The sequence below is a fragment of the Dermochelys coriacea genome, chromosome 1 (genome assembly GCF_009764565.3).
Source record: "Dermochelys coriacea isolate rDerCor1 chromosome 1, rDerCor1.pri.v4, whole genome shotgun sequence".
In the NCBI taxonomy this organism is placed as follows: Eukaryota; Metazoa; Chordata; order Testudines; family Dermochelyidae; genus Dermochelys; species Dermochelys coriacea.
In genome coordinates, this window is record NC_050068.2 from 134,430,466 (window position 1) to 134,447,324 (window position 16,859).

Genomic DNA, 16,859 nt, shown 5'->3' on the forward strand with positions numbered 1-16,859 from the left:
GGAAACCCCTTAGTTCTTACTGTGGAAAATCACAGCAGCAAGATGGAGTTTAAAGTCACATGTTCATGCATAACTCAATTTGCAGGTGGCAGCCATTGCTACCTTGAACATTCCCACAAAGGCTCCTCAGATGTGGACTGGAGTCTCCCAAGGTCCATTGTCGGTGTTTCTTGATAGGACTATTCTGAGTAACTAAGTGCCCATTCTTGGAAGCTGACCAAATGCTTCTCTGATACCACTTAGAATCAAACACATTGAGATGCAAGTACATAGCCAATATTTATAACTTCAAATACAAAAATGATACACACACAGATAACAATCATAACCAGCAAATTACGACCTTTTCATAGATGCCTTACTTGACCTCCTTTGTACAAGATTTGCTGGAACTATAGGACCTTGGTTGCAACAATGATCTATACGGTCACAATTCATGTCCATATCGTCACAACTCCATAAGGAGTAATTGGGAGGGGCCAGGCCAGTGGACTGCACCTTGGTATATATTAGACAAGTACCTGTCAAAGATGGTCCAGGTAATACTTAGTCCTGCCATGAGTGCAGGGGACTGGATTAGATGGCCTCTTGAGGTCCCTTACAGTCTTATGATTCTGTTCTAATTTATTGACTGAAGCAAGAATCACTTAGCAAGATTATGGCTCCTAGTCTCAGATGTGGTGATTGTCTCTAACAGTGTAGAGGAATTGGTAGAGACCTCTTCCTATCTCCTACCCATCAAATTTACAAAAATACCATCTGCAATTCTAAAACTTGAATCCGGTAGCTAAATGATTCTGTCTGATCCAGCTCTTCTTTGAGTGGCATCCCTAAGGTGTTCCACTCTGGTGCACTAGTGCCCCCTGCGCCTTTGATCAGAGACTTCTAGCAGTATCCGTTTGGCCTGTGCATGCTTGTAGTCAGTCTTGTGCCCTGTGCCGTTGTGATATAGCATTTTATGGGTGAGCCACCCTTGGTTCCTTCTCAACCACCTCTGCCTGAGACAGAGGTCTGGCAGTTGTCCCGTTGAGATTTCCTCAACTTTAGCTTCTTTTTTTTATTAATAGCTAGTATGAGTTTCATTAGTAAGTGTCAGTAAGCTTCTAATTAAAAAGAAAAATATACTTTAAAAAAAATTCTCTCATTGTATTAAGTTCTGCTTTACTGGAAGGTTAAATGTTTGGCTGGCTTCAAGTGTTCGTCACGCCTGAAAGAGATCCTGGTTGGCGACGGGCACTTCCACTGCATCGTTACCTCAGGGAATCGCATGTTGCACAGAAGTGCAAGTTTTGACTGGCACTAAAATCAAGAGCCAGAAAAAACAGAAGGCTTCATCTCCTGATGGAGAGTTCTCTCTATGCCTGGCTTCTGACCCAGTCCAAGGCACCTCCCATTTCTGAGTAAGTCTGCTGCCTCCATGAGGCCCGCACCTCCAGGGCTCTCAAGAGGAAGACACAACTCCTGTCAAAGGAACGTGCCCCTAGCACACTAGGTAGATAATCTACCTCTAAAAGCCAAGGTCATCAGTATTTTCAGCTACTCTTGTGCCATTGGCTTGCCAAGCATGTACCAGTGAGATTACTGGTTCCTCTGTTACCCTGGGCATAGCTAGACTGAAAGATGGGAAAGCCTCGTGCCTGGCGAGATCATTGGTACCATTAATGGATTGAGGCGCTAAGAAGAGTTTCCTCAGTACCAAAGAAACATGGTGGAGTTCTGACTGTGCTTCCCTCTGAGCACCGTGAGACTTGCGGTACCATCAGCGCCCTCAGCCACAATCACCTTGGTGCAGACTGCAGGCTCTGTACCAATAACGCTCTTGATACCAGAGGAGTTTTTCCCCAGGACCTGGCTATATCCGAGATGTCCGATTCTCTGTTCCTCAGCATCAATGTGCTGTCGATGCAGAGGACATTGAGATCACCTAAAGTTCACTTTGTACTGATGTTTTCACCTCAAATCTCTCCTGGCACTCTACCATTCCAGACTGAGCTTGAGGAAGAGGATTCTGGTAAAGACCTTGCCTAGGAGTCTCAAGTGTCAATTCAGGATTCTCCCTTCACTTCTATAAAGGCCCCTTCCAGAAGTCTCTGGTAAAGCTGTTACTACTCATGGCCCACAATTACCACCTACACCTTGCTGGTACCAGCACCCCTGGATGCCGCCTCCTATACCTTATTCACCTCCTCGTTGGCCATATTGGGACCCATTACCCATTCACCTGCCTGTCTTCCATCCCAGACTGCATCTAGGTAACCAGGAGACTGCTTTATCCCTTTATGGATACTAAAAACTGTTGTACGTCTTGTTTCCTGGTTCCTCTCCTGTAGAGAGACGAGATGGGACCTAACTGTCAAAAGTTCAGTAGAGTGAAGAGAACTGTAATGCATTAACAGGAGGAAGATTCTGACCTGCACAAATAGATGGCACTTCTAGCTGATTGAGGAGTTCAGTAAAGCGATACTCTTATCCTGTGACTTCTTTTCCTTTTCCATCCTCAAATCTAAAGCTTGGAAAGAAGGATTGTCCTTTCTTCATTGTTTCCAAACATAATTGAGTCATGGGGACAATAAAGATGTAGCCCATATCTCAAGTAATCATCACATATGTTTGAAAATGTCCATTTCTAAATAGTTTATACATCAGTTCAAGTAAGCTGGATCTTCAGCAATCTACTTGGTTTGAACTTTAAAAAAAGATACTAAAATTCAGATTGTAGATTAACCTGGGTTTAAAGTGTAAATATTTTAGAACATCATCACAATAGCTACTGACACTCATTGACTTGGTTCACAATTATTCACCAGCAAATATAGTGTAGCAAGATCACTGTATTTTTGGTCAACCTTTCCTAATATCCATACTGGGGGGAGGGATAGCTCAGTGGTTTGAGCATTGGCCTGCTAAACCCAGGGTTGCGAGTTCAATCCTTCAGGGGGCCATTTAGGGATCTGGGGCAAAAAAAAAAAAAATTGGGGATTGGTCCTGCTTTGAGCAGGGGGTTGGACTAGATGATCTCCTGAGGTCCCTTCCAACCCTGATATTCTATGACACAGTTCAGGGCAACTGCACCTGTGTTTTCCCCTCAGTGGTCCAGCAAGGGCACCCACTCTAGGGTTCTGGCTCCCCAGCCATCACCTGTTGGGTGGAGACCATACTCTCCCTCCCTCCTGACCATGGAATTTCTAAGTTGAATCAGTTTACCACTAGATTATTTATTCCAATGTTCTCTTTTGGTCTGCTGGTCTCCAGTATGAACCATTGAAGAGACCATGAATAAGTAATCAGCCAGACAATGGATCTCTTCCCCAGGGTCAAGCTTCAAAGGGCTGATGACTAGAGGAATTGTATTAGTATTCCCCATCCTCCTTAATAAGACACACACAATCTCATAGCACATAAAAATTACATTTTTAATACACTGGACGTCAAAGGTGTTAAACTTAAGTTTTATCAAGGGTATTGTTTGTCATGCATACAAGCTAGCAGATGCTGAAAACTACTACATGATTTTACAGGAGTTATTACCTTTTTGTAGTCTATATTGAAGGAATCCATATGTAAACTGGATCTTAAATCAAGAGTATTTTGGTTTTGCTGTTTCCTATGTAACGCTAGAATTTTGTGCTCAAACACACATTGCAAACTTTTGTGTTTTTTTTGTCCCCCCCCCCCATGTTTTTTAGATTAGTGTCTGCTGGAGCCACTAAAGTTTATGCTATTCTGACTCATGGAATCTTCTCTGGCCCTGCTATTTCTCGAATCAATAATGCTGCATTTGAGGCTGTTGTAGTAACTAACACAATCCCACAGGATGAGAAAATGAAAAATTGTCCCAAGATTCAGGTACTGTTTGTTTGGTGTAGCTTTTCATCTGCTTGATAAAATGCAAATCTAGAATTCAGTTCTTGATGCTAGGATCCCATGCCACTGACCTAGAAGATACTGTTCACAAATTCACTGGACAGTTGTCTTGTTTGTAGAACTTATTCCTAAATGACATTGAAGAATTTGCTGTCCCTTTAAAATACCTTTGTGAAATCTAGTCAGTTTTAAAGACTTCATATACTGCAGCTTCTCCTGAATACCTCTGTTGATTACAGGGGAGAGTGGTTTAACTGGTGTGTCAAACTAAAGTCGTCTTTTGTTTTTGTTTTTCTGCCAATGTACATCATGTTATGTTTGCATGTTAGAAATTAATATAATTATTCTATTGAAGCCTTTGATTTGTTCCTAGTATTGATTGAGGTTATAGTTTAAAAATAACTTTATGAAATACCAGACAGCAGAAGTTACATTGTACCCAAAAAAAGTTTGAATGCATCTCAGGACAACCTCACAAAAAGCCTGGTGTTCCCTTGCAAGTTTCTTCTGAGGAAAGCAGTTTGGGGGGGAGGGATAGGTTTTTTTAAGCTACTTGGATTGAGAGCACCAAAAGACACATTAAGTTCTGATATAATACAGTAGTCAATTGAATAAACTAAAGCCAATTTGGATTAACAGAAACAGGACTTGCAGTAAAGATCTGTAGTTCTGTTAAAATTAAACTTCTTTCAAGGAGACATTGCCATCTAGTGGCTAAAATTGTCAGGAAACTTGGATTGTATTCCTTGCTGTGTAGTTTTGGATTAATCTCTTAGTGCACAGTTCATCAATTTTTAAAATAGATATAGTAAGCAGTCCTCACAAGTGAGGTTTATCGAGTTAATGTTTGTAAAGATTGAGTTCCTTAGAAGAAAGATCTGTAAATTCTAATGGTCACTAGTCTTAGTGGTATAGTAAATCGTATTTTCTTGATTGCTTTTAGGTTATTGACATTTCCATGATTCTGGCTGAGGCAATCCGAAGAACACACAATGGTGAATCTGTGTCCTATCTGTTCAGCCATGTTCCACTATAACTGCAAGAGATTAGTGGTTTCCTATTTGGTTGTGTTCACTGTCACTGTTCTTTTAAATAATGCGACTCAACAAAGAGATGACTCTCTTGGTAAAAAGCTTCAGCTCTTGCATACTTAAAGATGTTTTTGTTTTCTAATTAATCTTTGTTCATTGTAAATGGGCAATACATCTCCATTTTGCAAAATCTCTTATGAATACACCTGACAATTTTGAAGGGGAGGCTTCAATACTTACCTGTGACTTATTCCTACAGGTAACTTTTTGATTCTGTATTTGCCTACAGCAAGAGGGTCAATACCATTTCAAAACTTCTTATATTTGTGGGGCTGCCAAAGAGAGCCCAATTTTAAAATATTTCATATTTAGTTTATATTTAATAAGTTGGATGGTCAATGATGTAGTTCTCTTGTGTAATGCTGAACCTTTGTCTAGGCTGTTAACTGAACGTTGGAAAAAGGATCAAATGTGTATTCCCTTAACAGAAAATATTTTCTTTCTTTTAACTTGACAGAAATTCTGTGGTAGCTTGATGCCCATCTACTTCATATACCTCATGATTAAAAATTGCTGGGCAAGTTCACTTTTTGTGGGGTTAGCATAACTGTAGATTAGAGATTGTGCTCTCTTCCTACTAAACTGCTGATTCAAATGTTTAATCTCTAAAGCTGGGACCACAGCCATAATGTGTCAATTATAGGCAACTTGTATGTACACACTGGCCTTTCAAGTAACTTACTAAAGTTTGACCTTTATTTACATCTTCAGTTTTAACCATGAGTCTGTCACTTTGTAGGTCTTTTCAACAAAATTTGAGACTTCCATGACACAATTAAAATGAACTAATGACACAGTATATTCAGTGTGCTACATTCTGGAGCATATGAAATTCCAAAGTTCAAACAAAAAGAAAAGGAGTACTTGTGGCACCTTAGAGACTAACAAATTTATTAGAGCATAAGCTTTCATGAGCTACAGCTCACTTCATCGGATGCATCCGATGTAGCTGTAGCTCACGAAAGCTTATGCTCTAATAAATTTGTTAGTCTCTAAGGTGCCACAAGTCCTCCTTTTCTTTTTGCGAATACAGACTAACACGGCTGCTACTCTGAAAAAAGTTCAAACAGTGATTGTGTATGTGTGTAAAATGGGTTCTCTTTTCCCATGGAAATGGAAAGTTCATTGCACTATGTCATTCTGTTCTGCTCTGTTGCTCAGCTTCAGTTTTCCTATTCATAGTTCAGTGTTCGACATGTCAGCCAAAACTGTTATGTTAATACATCTGTTAACATGTAAATTTTAATGGTCACTAGTATTAGTAGTATAGTAAAATATTTCTTAAAGCTTTCCCATCTCCTCGCAGACAGTGGAGCTTGACCATTCTGTTAGGTGAGATCTTCATTGTTGTGCAGCTAACTGAGTGGTCTGGTTGCTCAACAGTCTTAGTTACTCAGTAACAAAGGAGCAAAAACCATTGTGAAAATAACAGTTTGCAGCTGAAATGTTGAGAACCTTATCTTTCAGTACTGATGGTAAATTCCTTTAGAAATTTTACAGGTTTATGACTAAATCAAAATCCTTACTCTTGGAGATTACAACTCCAAGTTCTAAAGGGACTTGGCAACCTAAAAGCATGGAGAGCTTCAGTTGAGCTAAGATAACATTCACACACCTAGTTCATGGGAGGCTATCCAGTTTTCCACCTGATAGTTAATTACAATTTCATTTTCCATATCTTAGAAATGAGTCTCAATTGTTTTATTGTGGTGATTTCCCCCCCAAAAAAACCTGATTTCTGCCAATCATACCATACCATACCATGGTAAAACTTTAAATATGCTTATTTTTCTGTTGCATCTTAGGCAGTCTAATGTTCTAGTCCAGTATTTACCTAATATAATTCTAAGGCTGATCTAGTTTGCCAGCTCTTTTCGGGGATTTAAAAAGAATCCACTTGACTGCTTTTATCAGTAAGGAGAAGAATAGTGGTGGAGAGCATATCCATGTCAATAATCCAAAGAAAACGCAATTCAGGTGTCTACTGAGAACTTCTAGCCCTGGTTTAATTTTCAAATCTTGTAATTTTAGTGACCGGATGAATCTGTGGCCTACCTGCTGCAGAAAAGGTTTTATAGAGAATTATTTAACCTCTTGTCTTAATTTTAGAGATTTCTAGCTTTTACATTGCAGTTAAGTCACCCCAAAACTATGGCTGATTAGCCATGATCGTACCAAACTTACTTTTAACTTACCTCTTCTTTTGCTAGTATATTTAGTACCATAGACAATGTTATCTTGCTCTGCAGATCAGGGCTCTGTTACAAATGAAATGTTGAACTGTTTTGCCACTACTATGCTCAAGTATTCTTAATAAACCTTAAAACTGCTTGTGTTTACAGATTTTCTTATTTTCTTTTGTTGTATTGGTTTATGGAGACCACTTATTACAAGTATTGAGTTGGCGGATGGAGGATGGGTGGAAAATATAGGCAGTGGTATTCTTCCAAGACCTGCTTACAAACTGTGCCCAGCCATCCTGGACACCAAAACAAGCCACCCTTCAATTTGTGCAGATCTTCATAATAATTTCATCCTTCTCCCTCTTCAAATGCTCTGACAAGCACTGAAATAGTTACAGTAATGTTTAAAATGCATAACCTGAGAAGCAAAATCTTCCCCTGTTCATTTAGGTTTAATCACATGACCAATAATGATTTAAAGTTTTTCAGCAAAAATGGTTCTTTTGTTTCTGACGTTATTAGCTCGGGGGGTGGGGGAGAAATAATAGTTTTACTCACTAACATTTTCTTAGTGCGTGGGTCAATGACGAGTGATTTAAGAACAGTTATTGTGCCAAGCTGATTCCACTGTCATGTCTTGTGGTGGTGTAAATTACCATAAAATGCATCTAGAAGACAGGCCAGCTGGTGAGTGGTTGAAGATGTCTGCATACAAATACAGGTCACTGTTCTTACAGATTTTGGCCAGCAGCATGAGAGACCTTCTCACAACAAATATGGGGCAGCGCTATGTTACTAAGTATCAGCAGCCTTGGCACTGTAGTTGCCTGTAAAGTCCCAGTAACAATATTCATAGCTTTAAGCTCTACATCAGAGGTGGGCAGACTATGGCCTGTGGGACTGTCCTGCCCAGCCCCCTGAGCTCCCAGCCAGGGAGGCTAGTCCCCAGCCTCTCCCCTGTTGTCTCCCCCCCACAGCCTCAGCTTGCTGCACTGCAAGCACTCTGGGCAGCACGGTGGCATGGCTGGCTCTGGCTGGGCAGTGTGACTGCCAGTCCTGCCGCTGTGAGCGGTATGGTAAAGGTGTGGGGAACAGGACGGCTGGATAAGGGGCAGGGAGTTCCAGGGGGCAGTTAAGGGACAGGGAGTGGTTGGATGGGTCAGGAGTTCTGAGGGAGGCAGTCGGGGTGGGAAGTGGGAGGGGATGGATGGGCACAGGGGCCAGGCTGTTTGGGGAGGCACAGCTTTTCCTACCAGCCTCCATACAGTTTTGCAACCCCAATGTGGCCCTCAGGCCAAAAAGTTTGCTCACCCCTGTTCTACATCAACCAGCCTTGTGAGACAAGCGACACCAGACAGGAGCACAGTACTCTGTTGAATAGCAGAGGGTAAGGGCTGATGTTCTAAGTATCCGGGTGCTTGCAAAAAAGGCAAAGTATCAGCCTACCTTTTTTTAAAAAAAAACAGGAATAACTGAACAGTAAGTGTACAATAAATATTTCTGGCAGAGTTGGGAACAGAGCTCAGGTCTCTAATATAGCAGATCCAAGCCTTATCCACTTAGCCACATAATGTGGGTAGAAACTCTGGCAAATCTATGTACTTAGGTAAACTGACTTTAAAACTGAGATTACTCCTGCGGCTGTAACCTCTGTCTGTTCCATAGCTAGTCAGCCAGAGAGGAGAACTGCCTTCTACTGTTGCAAGCTAATGTAATTATACCACTAGTGGTAGAGGTCTGTGGTACAGTTTTGAGGTCCTGGTTTCAAACTCCGCTGATGACCCATGTGTAAGGTAACCATATTAACCTGTGTGTGGCTGGCCTGAGTCCTTCCTGCCTATGCAGGACCAGCTTGACATTCCCTTCCCCACTGGTGCCCAGGCCTGCCCTGAGACACCCCCCCCCCCCCCCCGTGGTCCTGGTCTGAGCCCCACCCCCCGCTGCCTACTTGTGCATGGTGAAAATGATACTTGCAGCCTCCTTTCCCCACCAGTGGGTCACTAGCCCCACTGCCTGGGGGAGCAGAGATCCTCCCACACAGGCTGAGTGGGGACCCCCTACCCCACAGCTGCCCCAGGCACTGGGCAGGGGCCACAGCAGGTATGTGGAGCGGCGGTAGTGTGCTGTGCTCCAGCTACTCACCTGTGCAAGGTAGGGGCACTGGCTGGAGGGTGCAGCAGGGCAGAAGCAGCAATGGGTGGGGGGAGGGCAGGAGCACTCTCACTGCCTATCCCTGGTGCTACTGTTGCCACTGCTCATGCTGCTGACATTGGAGGAGGTGGCAAGGGAGATTCCAGCATGGCTGGCAACCGGACTTTGTCTGGTCAATGTTTCTGACCAGACACTGTCAGGTGCCCTTTTGACCAGATGTTTTGGTTGACATGGACACCTGGCAACCTTACACCCATCCCTACCCCTCTCTCGCACATGAGGAGTGACCAACCGAACCCCCCCTGCCTGATGCTCTAAGCCCTGCTGGGTCCCTGGAACAGGCCTGCATCTGCTACCCTGTGTTGCATCTTCCCAGCCTGAGGTCACCGCCTGCTCCTACTGACCAGCTGCTGCAGCGCACAGCCAGCAGGAAACGGGATGGGGAACGGGGGCCCTGCTGGCCAACAGCTAGCACACAGCGGGGGCTGTGCTGACGGACCAGCAGGAGCAGTCCCCATGCTGCATCTTCCTGCCACCAGCCTTGCACACCCATCCCAATTGTTGACCCCCCCCTCATTCCCTCCCACTATTGGTGGGCAAGTGGCTGGCAAGCAGGGATCTGGCCACCAGCAGGACCTGTTGGTATTGAAATCGGGGGGATGCAGAAAATACGGGACAACTTGCCTCTATTTAGCAAAAAATCAGACACCTGGCAGAGGGCTTAAATACATTGACTGTCCCATTAAAATTTGGACTCTAGTCACTACCTATGTGGTATAGTGTTACAGTTGTACATGACAGAATTTGATTTCTTAAAACAAACAACCCTCTGGTAGGAACTACTATACAAAACCACCCTGTGTTTTAAAGTATTTTATTAAAAATTAGACAGGCATGCAAGTTTGAAAACACCAAAACTAAGATCTGTGTGGAATGTTAAGTTGTTTTGTGTATGCTTTATGGCAGTGTTTTTGATTACATGATCATGTACTATTTTTCCCCCCCAAGTGCCCCTGCCTTTCAGCACTTAAGTTGCGGACGTGAAAAAATTTATTTCTGCATTCTTGCAGTAAAGACTCCTTGGGTTTTTTCCTACTACGAATATGTACATTGTTTTTACTGTAAATTCATCACCTAAGCCAGTACAACAAACATCATATTCAAAGGCCAGAAGGGACCATTGTGATCATCTAGTCTGACCTTCTGTATAGCACAAGTCATAGAACTTCTCCAAAATTTCCAGAGCATATGTTTTTTTAAAAAACACCCATTCTTGATTTTAAAAATGGTCAGTCATTTCTTGTGGGGAAAATGTTGTGTAAACAAAGTCTGTAGGGAAGACCAACAAACCAGCTCTGAGTGCCCCCATTGTCTGGGCAATGCACAAGTGGTCTTCAAGACAGGACTCGTATAATAAAAGGCTTTATAGAGCAAAACCAACACTTTTTGAATTATGTCTAGAAACCAGTGCCATTGTCGAACATACATAATATGGTCACCTTAAGGTGTACTAAATAAGATGCACTCACTAATGTTTGAGTAGTCTTCAAGTGTTCAAGTACAGCCAAACTCTCCCGCAGATTGGATTTTTGCAGTAGCACGGATAAGAGGGGGCTGATGGAGCATTCTTGGGGGCTGATGGAAAAGGACTTGCCTTTGCAATTCATGTTTTCTTGGCTCAACAGCTCAGATGTGATGACCTTTTTAGACTTATTACAAGGACCACCTATATCCCCAGGCTTTTCCTTGTAGAGGAGATTGAGAGAAGGATAACTGAGACAGGCTTGGAAAGATGTAGGAAATTCTGATTCGTCTGTTTCACTATGGACCTGATATGGGACACTTGCATAAAAACAATCTCAATAAAACATGTGCAATATGCTTAGCAGCTGGGATAGCTGCTATAAATAAAATGTAGTAATATCTACATCTGAAACAAGATGTTGCACCATGCAACACTTGGTGCAGGGGAATTTTTGCTCTTAGGCTCCCTAGATACCAACTTACAGAAACAGCAGCTGGGAATGCCTCTTCAGCCAAGGAAGTAATGCTCCTTTGCTATTCCTTCAGCTTTCCTTCCCCTCCAGACAACCAGTAATACTTGTCTCCTAACCATGTTGCACTTAAGTAGACCTCATTCAAACCCCAGTCAAGTCTAGACAATAGGAAAGCCAATTAGCCACACCATCCAGCTCTAGTAAATAGACAAAAGAGCTGCCGTTGTCTAAATCTGTATTTTGAGAGTGCCTCTCTGCATTTTAATGGGACAGTGGAACAGTGATTCTGTAAGTCACTTTTTAATGAAGTGTTTGTCATCTTCCAGTGCAAACAGATTTTTTTGGGCATGTACTTAGACAAATTTATGTATTAGGAAACGTATCAATTGTACAACACAAAACCAAGTGGGTTAAATTCTTATTGCCATGGGCCTCAAACAGCTGAATTTGGACCATCAATCCTTTTTATAGTGCAATATTTAATTCTGGGTTGCAGAAGCAAGCATTGAATTAATTATATAGCTAAATTTTTGTTTCTACATAGCTGGAGGTGAGGCTTCTGTAGTCTGATCTGGCCTACTATGTTTCCTCTTTTGTGTATTGAGTATTTTTAGTTCTTATCACCACAAGTACTCCTTTTCTTTTTGCGAATACAGACTAACACGGCTGCTACTCTGAAACCCACAATTTCTGTAACTCTTATCAGCCAGGATCCTACAATTCCACAGTTATCTGCCGTGACCATTTGTTGTTGTGTTTTCTCCATTTTCCTATCCATTTCTCTTTGGGGTTCACATTGTGCATCTGTCTATTTTGGTGTAAAGCTTTATTGTACTGTATATTCATCAAAAAACTAGTAAGATTTTTTTTCTAAGAATTTGGTGACTACCTGTTAAATCACCTGGTAAGTATCGTACTTTGAAGATTGTACCCAATGTGACATTAATACAGTAAATAGCTAAGTAATAGCATGATGAAATCCAGGGGAAGGGGAACCTCTAGTCTCCACTCCAACAGATGCAGGTGGCTTTGTAGATGGGCACCCCTGAAACAACTGCCAGTTGCTCATATCTGTCAGTTACTCTGACTAGTATCACAGCAGTTAATGCTGCATAAACCATTTAGGTCTTGGGCCTCCTGTGGATTGGTCAGCAGTTGTTTTTTTGTTTTTTGGTTTTTTTGGGGGGGAAATATGTTTTGTCTCCTTTCTTGATTGTGCCCACTTCCATGGAGGGAAAAGATATCCTCATAGAACAATGAGGGCACTTTTCTGCTGAGTGACTTTCACCTTCACAATAGAGAAGGGAGAATTGGCCTGATATGGGGCAAATGCATACTTTTATGAGCAGTGCTATAGATTCTTTGTCAACATAGAGCAGTTGGGGCCTTAGGGTTTATCTCCTCTCTCCACATGACACATTGCATGGAATTTAATTTGTCTACCTCAGATGGCTGAAAGGTGTTGTCCTAGTGTGATTAAAACTGTGATTCCTAGAAGTGCTAGCAGCCTTATTTTCAGAGGTTCTGCACATTCCCAATTCCCATTGAATATAATGATTCAGTGCCTCTGAGAATCATGCCATAGGTCTGAAGTTCCAGACCACTGAGATAGCTTGTATGCTGTCTCTCTCATTCTCTGTGTGATGTTTGAAACATGTCTCACCCGGCAGGGTGGGGGAACTTTTTGTTTCACTAATGTGCCTTTCCAGTCACTAGGCAGTTTCAGTTGACAGTGAATTGAAACTTAAGCGCTACATGGTGGATAACTGCCAAATTCAGTTTAGAAAAAAAAATTAGAGAAATAAAATCGGCATAATTATGGTTTCCAAAAGGAAACTTGTTTATACAGTAGTTAAAATGAGTGCATTGGTGGCTATGTACTAAAGGGGATATTTTTAAAGGGTGCATCTTTGAAAGTCAGTGAACGTTTGGTGCTTAGCCAACATTTATGCCTTTGAAAATCTCCCCTAAATCAATAGGTTGCACAAAGCTTTTTTAAAACAAGCATGGAACTCTGCAGAGGTGGTTAACACTGTGACACTGACAGACCAGATGCCAGCCAAAGCTTTAGGACTCAACTGAGCACTGACAAATTCATTGCTGGAAACTAGTCTGGTTCACCTGTGTGATAATATGGTTAAAATGGGTATTGGACTTGCAAGCATTTCATAAAGTCTAAACACATTATTATAAGATGCTGCCTGTATTAATCTCACTTATAATATCTTTAGCACATGCTATAAGGTAATATTTAAGAGGTTTTTTGGTTTGTAACTGTAAAAATGTTTTCTCTGAAACTGTGAACCCAGTCCGGAGGATTATCGCCTGCCCACCAAGAAGGCCTGTCAAAACTAAATGGGCATCTGTGAAACATCACAATACAAAGACTGTTGTTTTCCCCCTTACACCCATGAAGAAGCTATGTGCAAAAGGGCTCATCCCTTGAATTCTGGAAGAAGGAACTAAAAATAGCTGGTGAAAAATTTTCATTTCTTTTGCTGTTTGGATTCTTACAGGGCCAGAGCTACAAAACAGAAGCAGACCTCCAGAATCAACCTGGGTTAGCCCTAAGAGATATTCAGAGCAGACAGATTACTACAACTGTCACCTTTTGAAACCATAGACTGTAACTCATTTGTGTCTATATGCTTGCCTGCTTTACCCTTGTAATAATTCTCATTTCTTTCCTTAGCTAATAAATTCTTAGATAGTTTACTATAGGATTGACTGCAAGTGTTCTCTTTGGTGTGAGATATAAGGTACAGATTGACCTGGGGTAAATGACTGGCCCTTTGGGACTGGGAATAACCTGAATGTTTTGTGATCTTTGGTGTATAGCGACCATCTATCACTAAGTCCAGCTTGCCTGGGTGGCAAGATTGAGTCACTTGGGCATTCCACTCTGTTAAGGCTGTTATAGTGCTCTAGGAGTTCACACTTATTACTGGATTGGTGAAATTTAATTATAGAACAATGAAATCAAGACCTGTGGGGGGCTGTGTCACCCTTGCCCTTCAACTTGAGGTGCCATGCAACGCCTTACTGTTGTAGCTCCAAACCTGCACCACTCACAAACAGTTTACCAGCGTGCAGGTCACTTCCAGGGAGAGTGTGTGTGTGTGTGTGTGTGTGTGTGTGTGTGTGTGTGTGTGTGTGTAACTGCAGCCTGCTAGTCGCACCCTAGCTCTCACTAGCCTGGGTTATACTGCATGGTGACCCAACAAACGCCTGTCGTGGATTTTCTCCGAGAAATGTATATCCTATACTGCCCAGCCCTCTCCTGGACAGTCCAAATATATTAAATCTGTTCCTTTTAAGGGAATAATATACACACAGCTTGCCACCCTAAAAGACACTTGAATTTACCCAGACACTTGAATTTAAACAAGTTTATTAACTACAACAAAAGAGATTTTAAGTGAGATGAGGCATGCGAGTAAGAAACGGTTACCAAATAAAGATAAAATGTTTTCTAGTGCCCAGTTTAACAAAGTATATTTGATTTCAAGCAAAGTTTCTCACTGTATGCTTCCAACAGCATTACTGATCAAACTCTTCAGGTCAGGACCCCTCCCCCAGTGTCCAATGGCTGTTTCTTTTGTCTTCTCAAATGTGGAGAATGAGATGAGCCAGGGAAAGAGAGACGGGTGTCTTGGGGTGTTGACCCTCCTTTGTATAGATTCAGTCCCTCTTTGAAAAGCATTTCCAGCTGGGAATGTAGAGACGGGTCTGATGGAGGAAGCAGACATGCTGTTTTTTTTTTTTTTTTTTTTTTGCTAAAATGCAGATCTTTGTCCCTGCCCTCTTTTCTTGCCACAGAATAGCCACTTGCCACAGATGGGGGCCCATTAATTTTGTTGACACCTGGCTGGGGCATAAGCTTTCCCTTTATCTTTTATTTAGCCACTCCCCAGACTTATTTGGGAAACAGTTCTGTAATGCTTTCAGTTTATGTTCATAATGTTCATAAGTTCATTGACTTTATACATAATGTTGCTACCTGGATTTTACCATATGACTGATCAGCAAGTTATGAGTTTCCAAATGATACCTCAGAAGGCATACTTAGTACAAAGATTACAATTACAGAAGGCATACTTAGTACAAAGATTACAATCATGTGTAGGGTGTGACCATGGGATGCATTCTGTCACAAGAACATACAACCAGTTTGGGATCTCTGCTCTGCTTCTTGACAGTCTGCCCTGAAGTTGGCACTCACAGTTGAGCCACTCGAGAGACCCACCTTGCAGGTTTAATGGACAGTCTCCCATTAAACTTCCGTTGGTGTTGGACCAGTCCCTTAATGAACATCCATTTTGTAATATTAAATGCATCAAACAGATTATTTCCACAGCACTAAAGGCATGCAATGAGCTTTAAAGATGCGTTAGACATATGCAGGCCCCTAGGACTGATAGTCTGTTAAGTATTCTAACTGGACTGCCTACATAAATTAAGTGGAATCACTTACAAAGTATTTTTCCTTCTATAAAAATGTGTTTACAGGTCCCACAGAACTAAGCAGAATTTTAGCAAAGCTGATGCATTATTTATAATACCTGAAAGTGAAAGACTAAATGAACCATCTGTGAAAAGAAATGTCTAGGTCTATCAGCAAAACCAAATGTTATTGTAGTGATAACATATCTTTAGGAATTAAGTACAGAAAGTAGGCAACTATAAGCCTGATTGTGGTCACTTAATGCTCAGAACAAAATACCATTATGCCTCTTCCTGTCTTGGGAGGGGGAAAAAGGACTTCAGAGGTAGGATGGTCCAATAGTTAGGGTGCTAGCCTTGGACTTGGAAGACCCAGGTTTAATTCCCTGCTCTGCCACAGACTTCCTGTGTGATCATGGGCAAGTCACTTAGGCCCAGATCCTCCGAAGTATTTGGGTTCCTAACTCCTATTGATGTCTCCCTTTGATGATCTGGGCCTTAGTCTCTCTATGCCTCAGATCTCAATCTCTAAAACCATGAGTTTAAATACATCAAACAACTGTGAAGCACTCAGATACTATGGTAATGGGAGCCATGTTAGTACCCTAGATTGATCTATGTTAGGTACTTGCACCAGTGTAACTACATCAGCTACTACAGTGTCCCACATCTTAGTTACCTTCCTTCAATGCCCCCACTCTTAAAAGACATTTCTTCCCCAATGTCTTTCACTTTTAATCCTCCAGGGCAAGAAATTAAAAATCCAAAATAATCCACAGCTGTGAGCTAGTCTGTTTTGCATCTGATTCCTGTTATCTTTTTTATTTAAACTGTAAGCCTCTTAGGCTAGGGAATATGTCTGTTTATTATACAACTTTAGATATACTGGTGGTGGTCAAAAAGGGGCCTGATCATTGATTTTGATAGGAGCAAGATTGAACCCTAACTAATCATCGTTTAGGACTAGAAATTTAACTATCTTAATGTCCGGATCCTCTCTCTATTCATGCTGCTTCTAACAACATTGCCAGCTTAGAAAGAGGAAGTTGAACTTGTACAAATCTGGGTCATCTGAGTGGATGTTATTCTTTTCTAGCAACCCTCTGCTCCCTACCCAGTAAATACTCCTC

The 16,859-nt window shown here is 41.8% G+C and overlaps 1 protein-coding gene across 3 annotated transcripts in view; it reads left to right on the top strand.

Moving 5' to 3' along the window:
* The window catches only part of PRPS2 (phosphoribosyl pyrophosphate synthetase 2), a 45,031-nt gene extending 37,737 nt beyond the window's left edge, over positions 1-7,294 (top strand). For all 3 annotated transcript variants that reach the window (XM_038403838.2, XM_038403856.2, XM_043502999.1), the window contains 2 exons: positions 3,687-3,846; positions 4,808-7,294. In XM_038403838.2, the coding sequence (XP_038259766.1) occupies positions 3,687-3,846; positions 4,808-4,900 (253 nt within the window). In that variant the 3' untranslated portion in view covers positions 4,901-7,294. The remainder of the gene's footprint in view (positions 1-3,686; positions 3,847-4,807) is intronic.
* The last annotated feature ends 9,565 nt before the right edge of the window (positions 7,295-16,859 follow it).